At 35.5% G+C, this 17319-nt stretch overlaps 1 protein-coding gene across 6 annotated transcripts in view; it reads right to left on the bottom strand.

Annotated features, from left to right (window-relative positions):
* Positions 1-17319, bottom strand: part of ABCB7 (ATP binding cassette subfamily B member 7) — a 170754-nt gene that overhangs the window by 109169 nt on the left and 44266 nt on the right. For 2 of the 6 annotated variants that reach the window (XM_072816574.1, XM_072816575.1), the window contains exon 2: positions 9944-10110. The exons of the other annotated variants lie outside the window; for them this stretch is intronic. In XM_072816574.1, coding sequence (XP_072672675.1) covers positions 9944-9946 — 3 coding nt within the window. In that variant the 5' untranslated portion in view covers positions 9947-10110. The remainder of the gene's footprint in view (positions 1-9943; positions 10111-17319) is intronic. 6 annotated transcript variants of the gene reach the window in all.

The following is a 17319-nucleotide window of genomic DNA, read 5'->3' as shown; positions in this document are numbered from 1 at the left end:
ATCCTGGAGTCCAGGGTTCGAGTCCCACGTTGGGCTTCCTGCATGGAGCCTGCTTCTCCTCTGTGTCTCTCATGAATAAATAAATAAAATATTTTTAAAAATGGATTATAGACTTGAATGTAAGACCTATAACCATAAAACTCCTAAAAGAAAACATACATAGTAAGCTCACTAACACTGGTCTTAGTGATGTTTTTGGATTTGATCCTAAGAGCAAGGGAAACAAAAGCAACAATAAACAGATAGGACATATCAAATTAAAAAGCTTCTACACAGCAAAGGAACCATCAACAAAACAAAAAGGCAACCTATTAAATGGGAGAAGATATTGCAAATCATATATCCAATAAGGGATTAATATTCAAAATACACAAAGAACCCATAAAAATCAGTAACAAAAAGAAAACATAAACAATCCAATTAAAAAATGGCAGGATAAAAAAAATGGCAGGATATGGGACACTTGGGTGACTCAGCAGTTGAGCATCTGCCTTTGGCTCAGGGCATGGTCCCAGAGTCCCAGGATCGAGTCCCACATCAGGCCTCCTGCATAGAGCCTGCTTCTCTATGTCTCTGCCCCTTTCTCTGTGTCTCTCGTGAATAAATAAAAAAAAACTTTTTAAAAAATGGCAGGATATGAATACACACTTTTCCAAAGAAGCATATACATGGCCAATCAGCATATAAAAAGATGTTCAACATCACTAATCAGAAGAAAATGCACATAAAAACCACAGTAAAATAGTGCCTTACACCTGCTAGAATAACTATTATCAAAAAGACAAGAAATAACAAGTGTTGGCAAAGATGTGAAGAAAAGGGAACCCTCATGTACCGTTGGTGGGAATGTAAACTGGTGTAGCCACCATAGAAAATATGCAGGTTCCTCAAAAAATTATAAATAGAAGTACCATATGATCTAGCAGTTCTACTACTAGGTATCTATCCAAAGAAAACAAAAATACTAATTTGAAAAGATATATGCACCCCTATGCTCAATACATCACTATTTACAATAGCAATACAGAATGGGGGGGGGGGGCAGTGCTCAGGTGGGTCAGTTGATTAAGTGTCTATCCTCAGTTCAGGTCATGATCCTGGGGATTAGGCCCCACAGTTGGCTCCCTGCTTAGTGGGAAGTCTGCTTCTCCTTCTGCCTCTCATCCTGCTGATACTCTCCCTGTCAAATAAATAAATAAATAAATAAATAAATAAATAAATAAATAAATAAAATCTTTTAAAAAAAAAGCAATACAGAGTCAAGGCTATTTGCCATAGGGGAGGAGATGTGGGGCCTCAAACTGGGTGAAGGATATTAAGAAGCACAAACTTCTAGTTATAAAATAATCACGGGAAATTAATATGCGGCATGGAGAATACTGCCAATAATATTGTCTTAAATGTGTACGGTAACAAATGGTAACTAGACTTATAATGCAATGTATATAAATATTGAATCACTATGTTGTACACCTAGAACTAATATATTATGCATCAATTATAACTCAATAAATTTTTTTTAAAGTGGTCTTAGGCAGCAAGAGAAAACAAGGTGATTAATTTTGTGAAACTGGATTTGAAAATTAAAAGGCTTGGATTAGATGTCCTCTAAGGTCACTTCTAACTCTAAAATTCATTGATTTTCATGAAACAAATTAAAAAGATGCTATAAACATGATTTTAAAAATCTTAACCGAGATTATAACTTATTTGCTCAATAAATCAAGCATCTGAATTTATTTACATCCCTTGCAACACGCACAAAGCAACAAACCATATATTAATGAAGATAATAGATATGACTAATATACACAGATACCAAATAAATACAGTATAATGAAAATGACAATGTGTCAGTCCATTTAAAAAGGTAGGTAATTTAAAAAGTTTATGCTGTAGAATTCTATTGATTTTACCTGAGGGGGGGAAAATTCTGGAAGAACCCAAGATTTAAGGATTCTGTGGCCCTTGAAAATAAATGTATACTCTCATTTAGATCAGCACTATTCATCCAATAATCATTACAAATATTAATCCTTGTGGGGGATATAGACTTCCAGTTATGTAATGAATATGTCACAGGAATAAAAGGCACAGCATAGATAATACAGTCAATGATATTGTAATAGTGCTGTATGGTGACAGATGGTAGCTACACTTGTGGTGAACACAGTATAAGGGACAGAGAAGTTGAATCACTATGTTGTACATCTGAAACTAATGTAAAACTGTGTGTCAACTATACTCAAAAATGCTTTTAAAATATTAACCCTTGATAGACAATTGCATTGGTACAATATCTTGCTTTGTGTAGACATTCCATAAATATAAAATAAATTTCAACACTAAACCATCTATTTGTCAGACTATCTCCATGTAAATAAGACCAAGAACTAAGTGAGGAGGCTAATAAAATTGAAACATATTCCATCAAACTAAATTCTTTAAGGTAAATATTCAATCTTTACTAAAAATAAACCCATTAAATAACTTCTTTAGTAATTACTACATATGAATGTACCCTTTTTTACAATAGTTAACTTTCATAATTCAAGTTATACTGAGGATTTATGACTTGAAGAATTATCTAAAAAAGGGGATTACAAAACAATTTATAAACTGTCAACCCATCAGGGATTTTTGAGTCAGTTAGATAGTCTTCATTCATGCAGCTTTGGAAACAAAGCTGGGTTTACAAATATCCATCCACAATGCATGTGATGATGAACAATATCAAATAGTCATGTGTAGATATTGTTATAATCTGATCATTATAAAACTTAAAATATTTAAAATTAAGCTCTCAATAAATTTTTAACAGAAAGTGTTATAATTTAAAATTACATTTAACCAAAAACAAAAAAAAAAAAAAAAAAAAAAAAAAAAAAAAAAAAAAAAAAAAAAAAAAAAAAAAAAAAAAATTACATTTAACCTACTTTAAAAGATCAAAAGCTTGAGATACATGTTATTTAAAATTGATTTTCTTTCCAATTGCCTAGAAACTAGCTGAGAGGAAGTAAGAAGAAAAGGGGGATGAGGGGAACAGGAACAGAGAGCAGGGGGAGAGCAGGATAAAGGGAAAAAATGACAGATTTCTTAGATTTTATAATATTTATCAGCTAAAAGTTGAAGGATAAGGTATTCCCTTCATTGTGTTAGTCAATAAATGCTTGCTTAACAAATGAATAAATGGCAGTGTAGCATAAACATTTTAAACAACTCCTGTCACCTGAGTCTTTATTCACTAAGCCACCAAATCGTCAGATTGAACTCCACTGCTTCAAATTTGATGCCTCTAGAAGAAGATCTAGCTAACTTTTCCTCTAAATGGTCAAATAGTAAATATTTTGGGGTCTGTAGGCATTTAATCTGTTGCAACTGATCAACTCTGTCATTGTAGGACAAAAGCAATAACAGATAATACATAAATAAACGAGTGTGGCTATATTCAAATAAAACTTTACTTAGGGACACTGAAATTTTAATTTCATATAATTGCTGTCATGTCACAAAAATATTATTTTTCTTTTGATGGTTTCCCCAACTGTAAAAAAAAAAAAATTCTTAGCACAGAGGCCTTCTAATAATGGCTGTCATTCTGAATTTGGCCTAAGGGTCATAGATTGCCAATTCTTGCTCTAGAGAACTTCTAAAATCCCTGCAGCCTCCAAAGATTCTGTGAATGCCATAGCAAAACAAGTAAAAACACCTCTATCCAAAAAACTGCCACTGCCACCACCACCATCACAGAAAAACAACTCATGAACAAACAATATGCACAAAATTCCCCTCTTCCTCAACCAAATTTTCACATCTCTGGAGCTTAACATCAGCAGCAAGGACTATTTAGAGCACAGCATAAAAATTCTTCATAGAGTTTTTCAATATTTTAAGCAACTTCTGTGAAGTTTAGGCATTGTTTCTATTCATATAACACTTATTTGACATTTCTGTCACCATGAAACTTGGTCACTACTTCCTACATTTCAGCTAAGTGGTATGTGAGATTTCACGCTATTTGTTAATAAAGTAACAAGGAACAATGAATTTGCCAAATTCAAGGCAATAAAAATCAATGACAATATTAAAGGAAAAATTTTAGAACCAATGCCTTTTAAATCATGACATTAGGGGACACCTAAAGAGAACTTTATTGTTAGAGTAATTCACTAAAGATACATTTTAGACACATTTCATAATTATTTCACTGAGTTGGCTTATTAGAACCCAAGAACTCTAGGAAATTGGTATGAATCTCTTGGTCTTTTAAGATTCCTAGCCTTACTACATTTATACATAAAAAATGGAGATGTTACCACACATTTTACACTACAGCTGTAATGATGAGATAATGTGAAAGAAATTGAGAAGGTGGAATTGAACCTCTTTTCTGCTACTTTACAGTTTTACCTTTCAGTCTTTATGTTTACTAATATGGACTTGGTAGAGAACTCTCAAGCACATTTCTTAACTTTAAGTTCCATAGCTGGGCAATTTGAATCAATAGCAGACCTGTCACTTTATTTAGTTACTTTTTTCTATAAATGCTCATTTGTGTTTAATGCTTCTATGGACGTGTCAGATTGCTTCTGATCAGTCAGTTACCTAGAAAATAATACTAAATTCATACAAGATAGAATATTCATTTACTTGGTTACTCTGCAAGACTTACTATGTAAATCATATCCAAAATACCTTGGTTTTCTTAATAAGCATTCCAAAAAAGTCTAGTAACAGGCAGTCTTTTGGTAAGAAGTATGTGAAAAAAAAAAAAGAAGTATGTGGCATAAGCTCTGCTTATATAACACAAGTACAGAGTAAGAGAATACTGATGTAAACACAAACCCAACTCCAGGGCTTACAAATAATACCTTAAGAGTTCTGTTAAGCACGAGATGGAAAAGGTATTTTAAAGAAAGTATTTGGTTTTGTGAATTTTAAATTCCTTTCAGCTTATCATATCAAGTTTCTAGCATGCTGAAAGTTAATTTCTACTATAGAGGTACATAAACATGGGCCTTAGGGGATACTGATAGCAATCTGCCACTGTCCTCACCATGGGTGTCTCCTTTTTATCTCTTTGCAACTCTTTTTTTTTGTTTCTCTTTGTGTTAGATTTCTCTCTCTCTTCTCTCTGTATATTTTTTAATTGTATTGCTAATGGCACTCAAACCTGAGAAGGTTGCTAACCTCTATTCCATTACCTCTTCATAGTCTAATTAAAGAGAGATGTGATGTAAAACACAACTATGTATTTCTGGTAACACATTACTGCACCAAACAATTGAGTTAGCTTCTCAAATAAGAAAAAATAACCTTTTCAAAAGATACTGTACCCAATCCCAAACATACATACACAAAAACATCTTAATTTTGCTCTCATTTATCTACTTGAGCCCTGAAGACCTGTCAGAGTTTTTTTCTAAAAATATCCACTCCTCTTTTCAACTGCACTTTGAAAATTTCATAAGGTAACCATAATTCACACAATGACTAAAACATTTATTTTCACATAACGCCAGGAAGAAAACTGGCAGCTCTCTTAGAAGCATTTTAAGAGCTGTACTTTCCTCTAAATGCCTTAAAATAAAATACTAACTACTGGGGTGCCTGGGTGCCTTAAAAAGAAGCACCAAAAGGTCTTAAAGTCACTTTAGAATGTTTCAAGAATAAACAAACCTTGCTCTAAATTGCCATATAAACCTTCCTAAATTGTATTCACTGTTGTAACACCAAAAGATTATTATCTTACACATTGTATGCAACAAAAAATTTAAATGCATGATCCTTATACTTATGAGTTTATAATATAAAATTAACAGATGCAGGCATAAATATCACAGAAATACAAATGCAATGGTACGATGTATCTTGACTGACTTCCCAGTATCATCCATCCAAAAAACTCTTCAATTTTAGTTCATCCTTAGAGATGCTCAGCCCACAACAGAATAGATTCACTGAAGGCCAGGATAGTTAGTATTTTTTTAAGATTTTATTTATATGGGGATCTCTGGGTGGCTCACCAGTTCAGCGCCTGCCTTTGGCCCAGGGCGTGATCCTGGAGTCCCGGGATCAAGTCCCGCATCAGGCTCCCAGCATGGAGCCTGCTTCTCCTTCTGCCTGTGTCTCTGCCTCTCTCACTCTCTCTGTGTGACTATCATAAATAAATAAAAATTAAAAAAAGTAAAAACATGAGAAACACAGAGAGAGAGAGAGAGAGAGAGAGAGAGAGAGAGGCAGAGACAATAGGCAAAGGAATAAGCAGGCTCCCCACTAGGAGCCTGATGTGGGACTCAATCCCAGGACCCCGGGATCATGACCAGAGCCAAAGGCAGACACCCAGCCACTGAGCCACCCAGGCACCCCAGTAGTTAGTATTTTATCTACTTTTCAGATTTTCATTCTGCTCTTGGTTCGCAAAAGTGTTTTTGCATTACAAACAATGTGGATTAGAAACAGCTATAATCATTTTTAGTAAGAACCATGGTTGCTACCATTCACCAAGTAGTCACTATTTGGCTGGTCTTAGGTCCAAAGCTATATTATCTTATTTCATTCTCACTACATACTTACAAGGTATCTACTAATATTATTCCCATTTTACAGACTAGATACTGAGGCTCAAAACGGCTGCTCTGCCCAAATTCACACAGCCAGTAAGTGGCGGACTGGAGATGCAGATCCCTAACAGTATCGATACTAACAATATCAACAATGTATTGGACCTAGAAAGTTTACTGCCATCTTCCTGATTGATAACCTTGAAATACCTAGGTTAATTTTTCTACTGTTAATAAGACATGGGACGCCTGGGTGGCTCAGCTTTTGGGCACCTGCCTTCAGCTCAGGTCATGATTCTGGGATCCAGGATCGAATCCCACATCAGGCTCCCTGTGAGGAGCCTGCTTCTCCTTCCACCTATGTCTTTGCCTCTCTCTCTGTCTGTGTCTCTCATGAAAAATAAATAAATCCTTAAAAAAATAAGACACGTGATGTTTTTTGATAAGAGCGTCAATGCAACTGTAATGCCAAAAACAGTGACATCCACTGAAGCAATGAGTAAGCTATCAAAAACTGATAGAAACAACTTTTTTAAAACTCTGGAATCTAATTTAAAAACTTATAACAACCAGAGAGTGAATAATGAAGAAGGTTCATAAATTTCAGTAGAAAGTTTTGACATTTGTACAAACTCGCCCACCATCCCCAATTCCCCAATTAGAGGCAGCCATGGGAATGGATAGCATCTCTGGTTTTTGGTATGGCTTCCTGGTACCAGAAGGGGAAATATGGGCCTTGTGCTCAAAGAAATGTGGTTGTATAACTTGTCTGGCAGCTTCCTGAACACTGCCTCAGGGGCTTAACTTATTCTACACTCATCAGAACTATCTTATGATGTGGAGCACCCTTCAGTGCTGTTATTTGTTGTAAGCATATAAAGGCATATACTAGCTGCAGATGCCTGGGGCAAGGATTAACAGGGCAAGCAGGAAACAAAATAAAAATAAAAAGTACAGGAAGGAAGAGTCTGGGGAAGGAGATGCTTGGGAGAATAAGGACTTTGAAAGAAAATAGCAATATTAGATTTTAAAGTTTAGGACGCCTGGGTGGCTCAGCGGTTAGGCGCCTCTGCCTTCCACTCAGGGCATGATCCTGGGGTATGGGGATCAAGTCCCACATCGGGCTCCCTGCATGGAACCTGCTTCTCCCTCTTCCTGTGTCTCTGCCTCTCTCTGTGTGTCTCTCATGAATGAATAAATAAAATTTTAAAGAAAAGTAACAAAAGTTAAATAAAGGGACACAAACTGTAAGTATTAACAATTACTTAATATACCAAGAAAAATTAAAATGTAAAGAAGCATATTTTCAAAAACTTAAAAACAGAATTACTATATTATCGAGGAATTCCATTATTTCATATTTACCCAAAGGAAATGAAACATTAACTCAAAAAGATACATGCACACCTATGTTTATTTTCTTAATATCGTATTTAAATTCAATTTGCCAACATATAGTATAACATCTCATCAAGTGCCCTCCTTAGTGCCCATCATCCAGTTACCACATCCCCCCACCCTCTCTGCAACCCTTTACAAACCCTTTATTTGTTTCCCAGAGTTAGGAGTCTCTCATGGTTTGTCTCCCTCTCTAATTTTTCCCACTCAGTTCCCCTCCTTTCCCTTATAATCCCTTTCACTATTTCTTATACTACACATATGAGTAAAACCATATGATGATTGTCTTTCTCTGATTGACTTATTTCACTCAGCATAATACCCTCCAGTTCCATCCATATCAAAGCAAATATAAGGCATTTGTCCTTTCTGATGGCTGAGTAATATTCCATTGTGTGTGTATGTGTATGTGTGTGTGTATATATATATTTATATGTATATATACACATATATATACACACATATATATATGTATCACCCCTACGTTTATTGCAGCATTATTTACAATAGCCAAGTTATGGGAGCAGCCCGCATGCCCATCTATAGGTGGATGAACAAAGAAAATGTGATACACACACACACACACACACACACACACAATGGAATATTCCTTACTCTTAAAAAAAGAATGATATCTTGCCATTTGCAACAACATTGATGGACCTAGAGGGTATAATGCCAAATAAAATAAGTCAGAGAAAAACAAATACCATATGATTTCACTCATGTATGGAATTTAAGAAACAAAATAAAGGAAAAAGAGACAAAAAAACCCAGACACTTTAATACAGAGAACAAACTGGTTGTCAGAGGGGAGGTGGGTGGAGGGAATGGGTGAAATAGGTGAACAGGATTAACAGTATACTTATCATGATGAGCACTGAGTAATGTACAAAATTGTTGAATCATATTCTACATCTAAAACTAAGATTACACTGTATGTTAATTATGATTCAATTAAAAACAAAGTATAAAAAATTAAAAATAAAGATTAAATTTGCCAAAACTAAAAATGGAAGATTTCATATTAGAAGAACATACAGAGTGCCAAGAGGAGAAATAACAAAAAAACCCTATCACCTAGACATATTCACAATAAAACTTAGGAATATCAAAGTAAAATAATATAATCTAAAGGAATCTAGAAATATTTTTCAATAAGTTATACTGAATGCAAAAAAAAACAGTATAGGATTTCTAGAGCTTTAAAAAAATGTTAAACCTAGAGTTTTAGATACAACTAAATTGCCTTTCAAATCTGATACAGATTTCCATGGGTCTGTTAAGTTTAAAAAGTCATCAAGCTGTGTATTTGTGACATTTGCATTTTTCTGCTCATATATTACTTAGAGTTAAAGGAATGACATCACAAGAAGTCAAAAGAAAATCCTAGCATTCTGCCACAGGAACACTGATTTGATAGGGATACATGGACCAAAATACCTTAAGGAGAATTTCACATTCCAAGTTGAAGTACCTGAGAACAGTTGCACTGAAGAACATAAGAGCAAATTCACTTTGTCCACAATGAACCCTTCCCATAAGCCAGCAGAGCTGTTCCAAGACAGATCATTCCAGCCTGCAACTTATTCCTTAAGGAGAAGAGAGAGTGAAACTTGTGTTCAACATCTTAGAATCATATAGAGTATTGCCCAAGGTACTGGTTTCTGTCTCAGCTTACTTGGGAATGCTGATGGAACCAGAATAGTTTGGATGTCTTGGGGCAGCTAACAACAAAAGAAGTGGCTGGTGCATTTCTACAGCTGGCACAACTTTGCACAACCGGGAGGAGGCACATACCTTGAGGCTTCCTTCCTGACAGTGAGGGAGAAACATGCATCCATATTTCTAGCCTTTCAGAGTACTGTCCAAGGCAACGGTTTCTGTCTCATTTCACTTGAAGCTCTAACAAAACCAACACAGTCCGGATGCCTTTGGGCTGCTTAGAACAGAGAGTGGTAAGCAGTGAGTAGTACACTCACCATGATCAGAAGATGCACAACTCAAGGCTTCTCTCTGGGAAGGAGGGAAGGATTGGAGCATATATCCAACATTCTGGCTTATTAGCAGGCTGTCCAAAGGTCTATTTTCTGTCTTGTCTGATTTAGAGTACAGGTTAAACATGGAATATTATAGATGCATGAGGAAGCTGAAAATAAAAACATACCTTGGTGATGTGGTAATGTTTCAGAAAACCAAAAGTATAACAGACACCCAAAAGAACAAGAAATTACAAGCTTCAAAAATAAACTAATAAATTCCTTTAATTAAAAATCTACATATACAAGTCCAGAGAAGATATATACACAGGCCCTCAGAATGTCTAGCTGGGATGATTGGTGAAGGTCTTTTCTGCCACAGTCAGTACATAAAGACTAGGAAATATGGTTGTTTCTCCATAGGTGCAGATACCAATGCAAAGCTAAAAGGAACATGAAAAAAAAGAGGGAAATAAAGTCTCATCAAAGGGACAAAATAAAGCTTCAGAAACTGACAATAAAGAAATGAAGCTATATGAATAACATGACAAAAATTGTCAAAAAGATGCTCAATGAGCTTAGTAAAATGGTACATAAACAAAATGAAAGTAACAAGAAAAAGAAAATATAAAAAAGAAAATTTTGGACCTAAATAGTATAAAACGTGAACTGAAAAATTCAATACTTGGGTTCAAGGGTAGACCTGATCAAGTAGAAGAATGAGCCAGTCAATTTTAAGAAAAGCCATTAGAAATTATCCACCCATAGGAGTAAAAAGAAATAAAAATAGTGAAGAAAGCCTAAGGGACTTAAGATGTACCAAAAAACAAATCACCTTTCATATTATGGGAATCTGAGAACAAGAGAGAGAAAGGTGCATAAAAATTATCTCTATAGGTAATGGCTGAAAACTTCCCATATCCAGAGAGGGGAAACTGACAATCAGAGTTAAAAAACCCAAAAGGGACCAAACACTAATCCAAAAAAAAATCCACAAGACACATTTATAATCAAATTGTAAAAACTCAAGGACAAGGAATTTTGAAAACAGAAAAAGTGATTCATCATAGAAAATAGAGCACCAATTAAGCCTAATAGCAAAAACTTCACAGACCAGAAGAGAATTGGAAGACATATTCAAAGTGACAAAAAAAGCCTTGCCAACCAAGAATACTATATTCAGCAAAAACAGCCTTCAAAAAGTAGACTTTCAGATAAACAAAAGCTAACAGGGTTTATCAATGCTAGGCCTGCCTTACAAGAGAAGATAATGGGAGTTCTTCAAACTGAAAAGAAAAGGACACTAAATAGTAACACAAAAGCATATGAAAGCATGAATCAGCTAGCTGGTAAAAGGATATATATAGACAAAGGATACTATAATAATGCAAAAGTGGTACAAAAATAACTTTTTTCTACTATAGAGTTAAACGATAAAAATAATAAATAACTATAACTAGAAATATTTAATGAATATACAGCATAAAAAGACAATTCTGCATCAATAATGTGTGTGTGTGAGAGTAAAATTAGAATTTTTCATAAACAATCAAAATCTGTTAGCATAAAAAATATTGTTATGTTTTATGAAAGCCCCATGATAACCACAAAAATTACCTGTAAAAGATACACAAAAAGGGCAGCCCTGGTGGCTAAGTGGTTTGGCGCCGCCTTCAGCTGGGGCGTGATCCTGGAGACCCGGGATCAAGTCCCACATCGGGCTCCCTGCATGTAGCCTGCTTCTCCCTCTGCCTGTCTCTGTGTTTCTCATGAATAAATATATAAAATCTTTTTAAAAACTTAAAAAAAGATACACAAAAGAAAATGAAAAGGAATCAAAGAATATCCCTAAAAAAATCAATGAAACACAAAAGAAGCAAGAAATGAAAGGCAGGACAAAAAAAGTACAAGACAGAAGGTAACAAAAATGGCAGTAAAGAAAAATACAAATCAAAACTTCAGTGAGATATTACTTCATAACTCTTACGATGGTCATTATGAAAAAAACAAATGCTGATGAAGACATGGAAAATTTAGAACCCTGTGCACTATTGGTGGAAACATGCAATGATGCAGCTGCTATGGAAAACAGTATAGAGGGATGCCTGGGTGGCTCAGTCAGTTAGGGGTCTGCCTTTGGCTCAGATAATGATCTAGGGGTCCTGGGATCAAGCCCCATATTGGGCTCCCTGCTCAGTGGGGAGTCTGCTTATCCTCCCTCTGCCACTCCCCCTGCTTGTGTACTCTCTCTCTGTCAAGTAAATAAATAAAATCGAAAGAAAGAAAGAAGAAAGAAAGAAAGAAAGAAAGAAAGAAAGAAAGAAAGAAAGAAAGAAAGAGAAAGAAAGAAAGAAAGAAAGAAAGAAAGAAAGAAAGAAAGAGAGAGAAAGAAAGAAAGAAAAGAAAGAAAAGAAAGAAAAGAAAGAAAAGAAAGGAAAGAAAGAAAGAGAGAAAGGAAGGTCGGTAGGTAGGTAGGTAGGTAGGTACGGAGACTCCTCAGTAAGTTAAAAATAGAACTACAAATCCCAGACCTGGGTATTTTTTTTGACCACAATAAAAAATAATAATTAACATGACAGGAGAGATAGCAGGGCAGTGGAAGCATAATATTTTCATATTCTTGAATTCTAACATTACAGACAGAAGACACAAAACCAAGAACAGAACTTATAAGCAACATTTACAAAAAATTTAGGACATAAGGAATTCCCTTGAACCTCAAAATACAAGCACAGGAGAGAAACCACCACAGCCACATGATCTGAATAGCATCAATAATTCTGTGGTAATAAGTAGAGGCCATATGCAGACCTGAAACCAGGAGAATAACCATATACTATTCACTGGAAAACCTAGTGGCCACATTAGGAACAGTAGATGAAACTGGAAGGCCTTCTATCCATTCCAGTAGTGGAGCAATGCAAGGATTCTCAGATAACAAATTCTGAAACAGCTGGAACAATCTAATCCCAGGAGTCCTCAAAATTGACTAACAGGGGCTCCCTTTCAAGAAACTGTTGGAATTAGAGTTAAAATTGGGCATGATAAGGACAATAGAAACAAAGGAAAAGAAGGCCCACACAAAAGGGTAAGAGATAAAGGGTATCACAGAAAACAAGCTGAAAACATCACAAAAGGGAACTTTGAAGTTAGAAAAGCTAGTCGAGGGCAGGGCAGCCCTGGTGGGTTTAGCACCGCCTTCGGGCCGGGGTGTGATCCTGGAGAGCGGGGATTGAGTGCCACGTCAGGCTTCCTGCATGGAGCCTGCTTCTCCCTCTGCCTGTGTCTCTGCCTCTCTCTCTGTGTGTGTGTGTCTGTCATGAATAAATAAATAAAATCTTTAAAAAAAAAAAGAAAAGAAAAGCTAGTCGAACCAAGCCTCCTTCGAAAAACTCAGGCAAAATCATTTCACATAAAAATAAGCAACAAAAGCTATCAGGATCAAACCCCATTCAAATTTGGTATTAAAAAAATAGAATGACAGCACCACAGACAAGTAAAGTATAATACATGCTTATATAACAGGTCAGAAGTATAAAATACCTCAAAATAAGATATGAATTTTAAGAGAAAGACACAACATATAAAAACATAAAGCAAAATTGGGGAAATTCAGAAATAATGAGAATTCAAAAAATAATTAGAAATTTAAAAAGCACATTTTAGAAATAAAATCCAAATTAGAAGGAACACAAAAACAAATACACAAGGGCAAATGAACTCAACAAAAAATGTCTTAACAAAAACAAGAGTATATATTAATAAAAATGTATATGAAAAATAAGGATTCAAAAGAAAATGACATAATTGGAGATAAGAAAAGATGATCCAGCATATGAATAAAAGATGTCCCTGAAGAAGAAAATTAAAGTTCATTTCTTGATTTCAAAACTTACTATGAAACTACAGTCATTAAGACAAAGTGGTACTGGCATAGGACACAGATATATAGATTAATGGAACAAGATTAAGATTCCAGAAATGAGCCAATACATTTATTATCAACTGATTTTTGAGAAGGGTGTCAAGAAAAAAAATGGAGAAATAATTTCAACATAATGTTTGATTATTGTCAAATGTCCCTGGCTAGGACTTCCAGTACTATGTTGAACAAAAAGTGGTAAGAGTGGGAACCTTGTCTTGTTCCAAATCTTAGAGTAAAAGTTTTTAGCTTTTCACTATTGAATATGATGCTAACTGTGGGTTGGTCATATCATGGCTTTTATTACTCTGAGGTATTTTCCTTCCATACCTAATTTTTTGAAAGCTTTTTTAATCATGAAAGGATGTTGAATTTTGACAAATGCTTTTTCTGCATCTGTAGACATGATCATATGATTTTATCCTTCATTCTGTTGATGTGGTACATCAATTTTATTAATTTGCAGCCAAAGAGCCAAGGTGTGGAGCACAAGCATGTGCAGGATGATCACAGTTCTGAGGTACAAGGCAGGGGTGTGTGGGCAGGGGGTTGGCAGTACAACAGAAGTTCCTTCTTGACGCGAGGATAGCAGTATTTCATGTTTTGGAGGAGGAGCTCCATGGTATGATGGTGTCGGTTACCTTAGTGGTAAAAGCTGCCAGTGTTTTCAGCAGAGGAGACCACAAGGGTTTACACCAAAAAAAAAAAACATCATGAGAACATCATCTGTGAAAGCTGCAAAGGGAGGCTGAGGCTGTTGCAGAAGCTGCTGAGGTGCTCAGCAGAGCAGGCCACTGGGGATCATGTGTTAACGTGCCCCATGGCTGATTACTGATGTTTCCTACACTACTTTGTTTCTAGCTTCTCTAGATGTCTCGGCTATTATGCCTATCTCCCCAGCAATCCTTTCTGCATGGTTGTTCTCTGTTTATTTTTTGCTCCATTCTGTTCCTATAGGTTTTAATTAGACTCTGGAGTCCCCTCCTCCAGGGCTATTTCTTTCATAGGTAGCTATCTAATTATTACTTTTCGGGTTGGTCAGAAAGCTAATATCACTACTCTACAAATTTGCTGATATCTCCCTAGGAATAAACATTTTTTAAGCTTTCTAATCTATTTGGCAAATTGCCCCCCCAGAAAGGCTATGCCACCTTACATTACCAGTAGCACTGCCTAGAATCATTTCACTATAGGAACACTGCATATGTTTCTACTGTTGTCAATTGAGCAGAATGTAAAAGATTCAGCTGTTTAGAACTCATACTTCTTTGTGGGTTGTTTTTGTTTCTTGTTTTTATACTGAATTAGAGAATCTTTTCATTTGCTTACTATTTATCCAGTATTCCTTCTGTAAAAATGGTCTTTTAACCTCTTTACCTACCTTTGAATTGACATTTTTATCTTTTAAAAAAATGTATGAGTTCACTATATGTTAGAGAAATCAACTCTTTATTGGCTTCTTATACAAAAATTGCTTTGTTATATCAACTTTCACAAAGATTATGTACATTTACACCATCACACTTGTCCATTTTGTTTATGCCATTCTCTCATACTTACAAATGCCACTCTTACCCTGAGAGTAGATAAATGGCCGTATCATATATTTTCATTGATTTAAGGTATAATTTTATAATATCTAATCATTAATACATTCAAAGTTTATTTTGCATATAGTATTAGGTAAAAATCGAAGTCTTTTTTCCCCTACTAATTTGAAATTTAAAGAACTTGTGAAACACTAAATATATATATATATATATCTGTCTGTTTCAAATTTGATATTTGGTCTCATTATTATTCCTATTCATATGCCGGTACCAATATTTAATTTATATAGTCTAATATCTGGTAAAATAAGTTCCTCCTCCCAAAAACACATGCAGTACTTTTATTCACCAAAATCTTCATGGCTTTTCTCACCAGTTTATTCTTTTTTTTTTCTCACCAGGTTATTCTTCCAGGTAAGCTACTGAGATAATTTTGTGGAGGTCTCCTCAAAAACTCCTATACAAATTTTGACTGGAATACATTTAAAGCTATTAATTAATTTGGGGAGAATCAATATCCATATAGTATTAAATACACTAGTATTTTCTCTAATTATTCAAATTTTATTTTACGATCTTCAGTAATGATTATTAGCTTTGGTCATAAAGGTCTTAAACAGTCTACATAAGTTTACTCCGAATGTGTGTGTATACCGTTAGTATTATGAGAAATCCCTTCAATGTATTTTCTATAAACTAAGGGCATCTTCAAAATACACGAAAGAATTTAGACCTGTTTTATTAGTATGTACAATCATACACTTACAGATTAAAAGCTTATATGCAGGAATTTATCCTGATATTATCAGAATTACTTGAGTTTTTAAATAATATCCCCCCCCACTCCTACCACAGACCAACAGTTTCTTTTCTTTTTTTTCTTTTTTATTTTTTTCTTATTTATGATAGTCACACACACACACACACGCACACACACACACAGAGAGAGAGAGAGAGAGAGAGAGAGAGAGGCAGAGACATAGGCAGAGGGAGAAGCAGGCTCCATGCACCGGGAGCCTGACGACGGATTCGATCCCGGGTCTCCAGGATCGCGCCATGGGCCAAAGGCAGGCACTAAACCGCTGCGCCACGCAGGGATCAGTTTTTTTTAATTTTTTTAATTGGAGTTCAATTTGCCAACATATACCATAACACCCAGTGCTCATCCCAAGTGCCCTGCTCAGTGCCCATCACCCAGTCACCGCAACCCCCTACCGACCTCGCTTTCCACTACGCCTTGTTCGTTTCCCAGCCAACACAATTTCTTGAAACAACTGACTACCGCATAAGTACCTAAGAATAAGCTGTTATGATCATTAACATCAGTGGCTAACTAATATGGCCCGGAAGGCTCTGCATACTTAGGTTGCCACCTATCCCTCCAATTGTATCTTGCAGCAGCTTATCATGTGCTCCTCTTCCTATCACCACAGAGCTTCTAGATATGTTTTCCCCTGACTGAAACACTCTTTTCTTCTTTGCCTACTTACATCCTACTAATTCTTGAGAACCCACATTGGTTAGGAAAGCCCTCTTTAACTTCTCTGATTAGGTCAAACTATACATAACAGAAATCATGGCAGCACACATCTCTGAGCATAGCACTTGTTACATTTCCAAATTTGCATTTAAATTTTCTGTCATTCACTAAACTCATATCTTTCAATAGTAACTCTGAACGTGAACAGGCTTAATGACCCCATCAAAAGGCGCAAGGTGTCAGACTGCTAAAAAAAGCAGGACCCATCTATTTGCTGTCTACAATAGACTCATTTTAGACAGAAGGACACCTACAGCCTGAAAATAAAAGGTTGGAGAACCATTTACCATTCAAATGGTCCTCAAAAGAAAGCAGGGGTAGCCATCCCCATATCAGATAAACTAAAATTTACCCCGAAGACTGTAGT

The sequence above is a fragment of the Canis lupus genome, chromosome X (assembly GCF_048164855.1).
Source record: "Canis lupus baileyi chromosome X, mCanLup2.hap1, whole genome shotgun sequence".
Classification (NCBI taxonomy): Eukaryota; Metazoa; Chordata; class Mammalia; order Carnivora; family Canidae; genus Canis; species Canis lupus.
The sequence above is the reverse complement of the archived record's forward strand: the minus strand, read 5'-3'. Positions and strand labels throughout refer to the sequence as shown.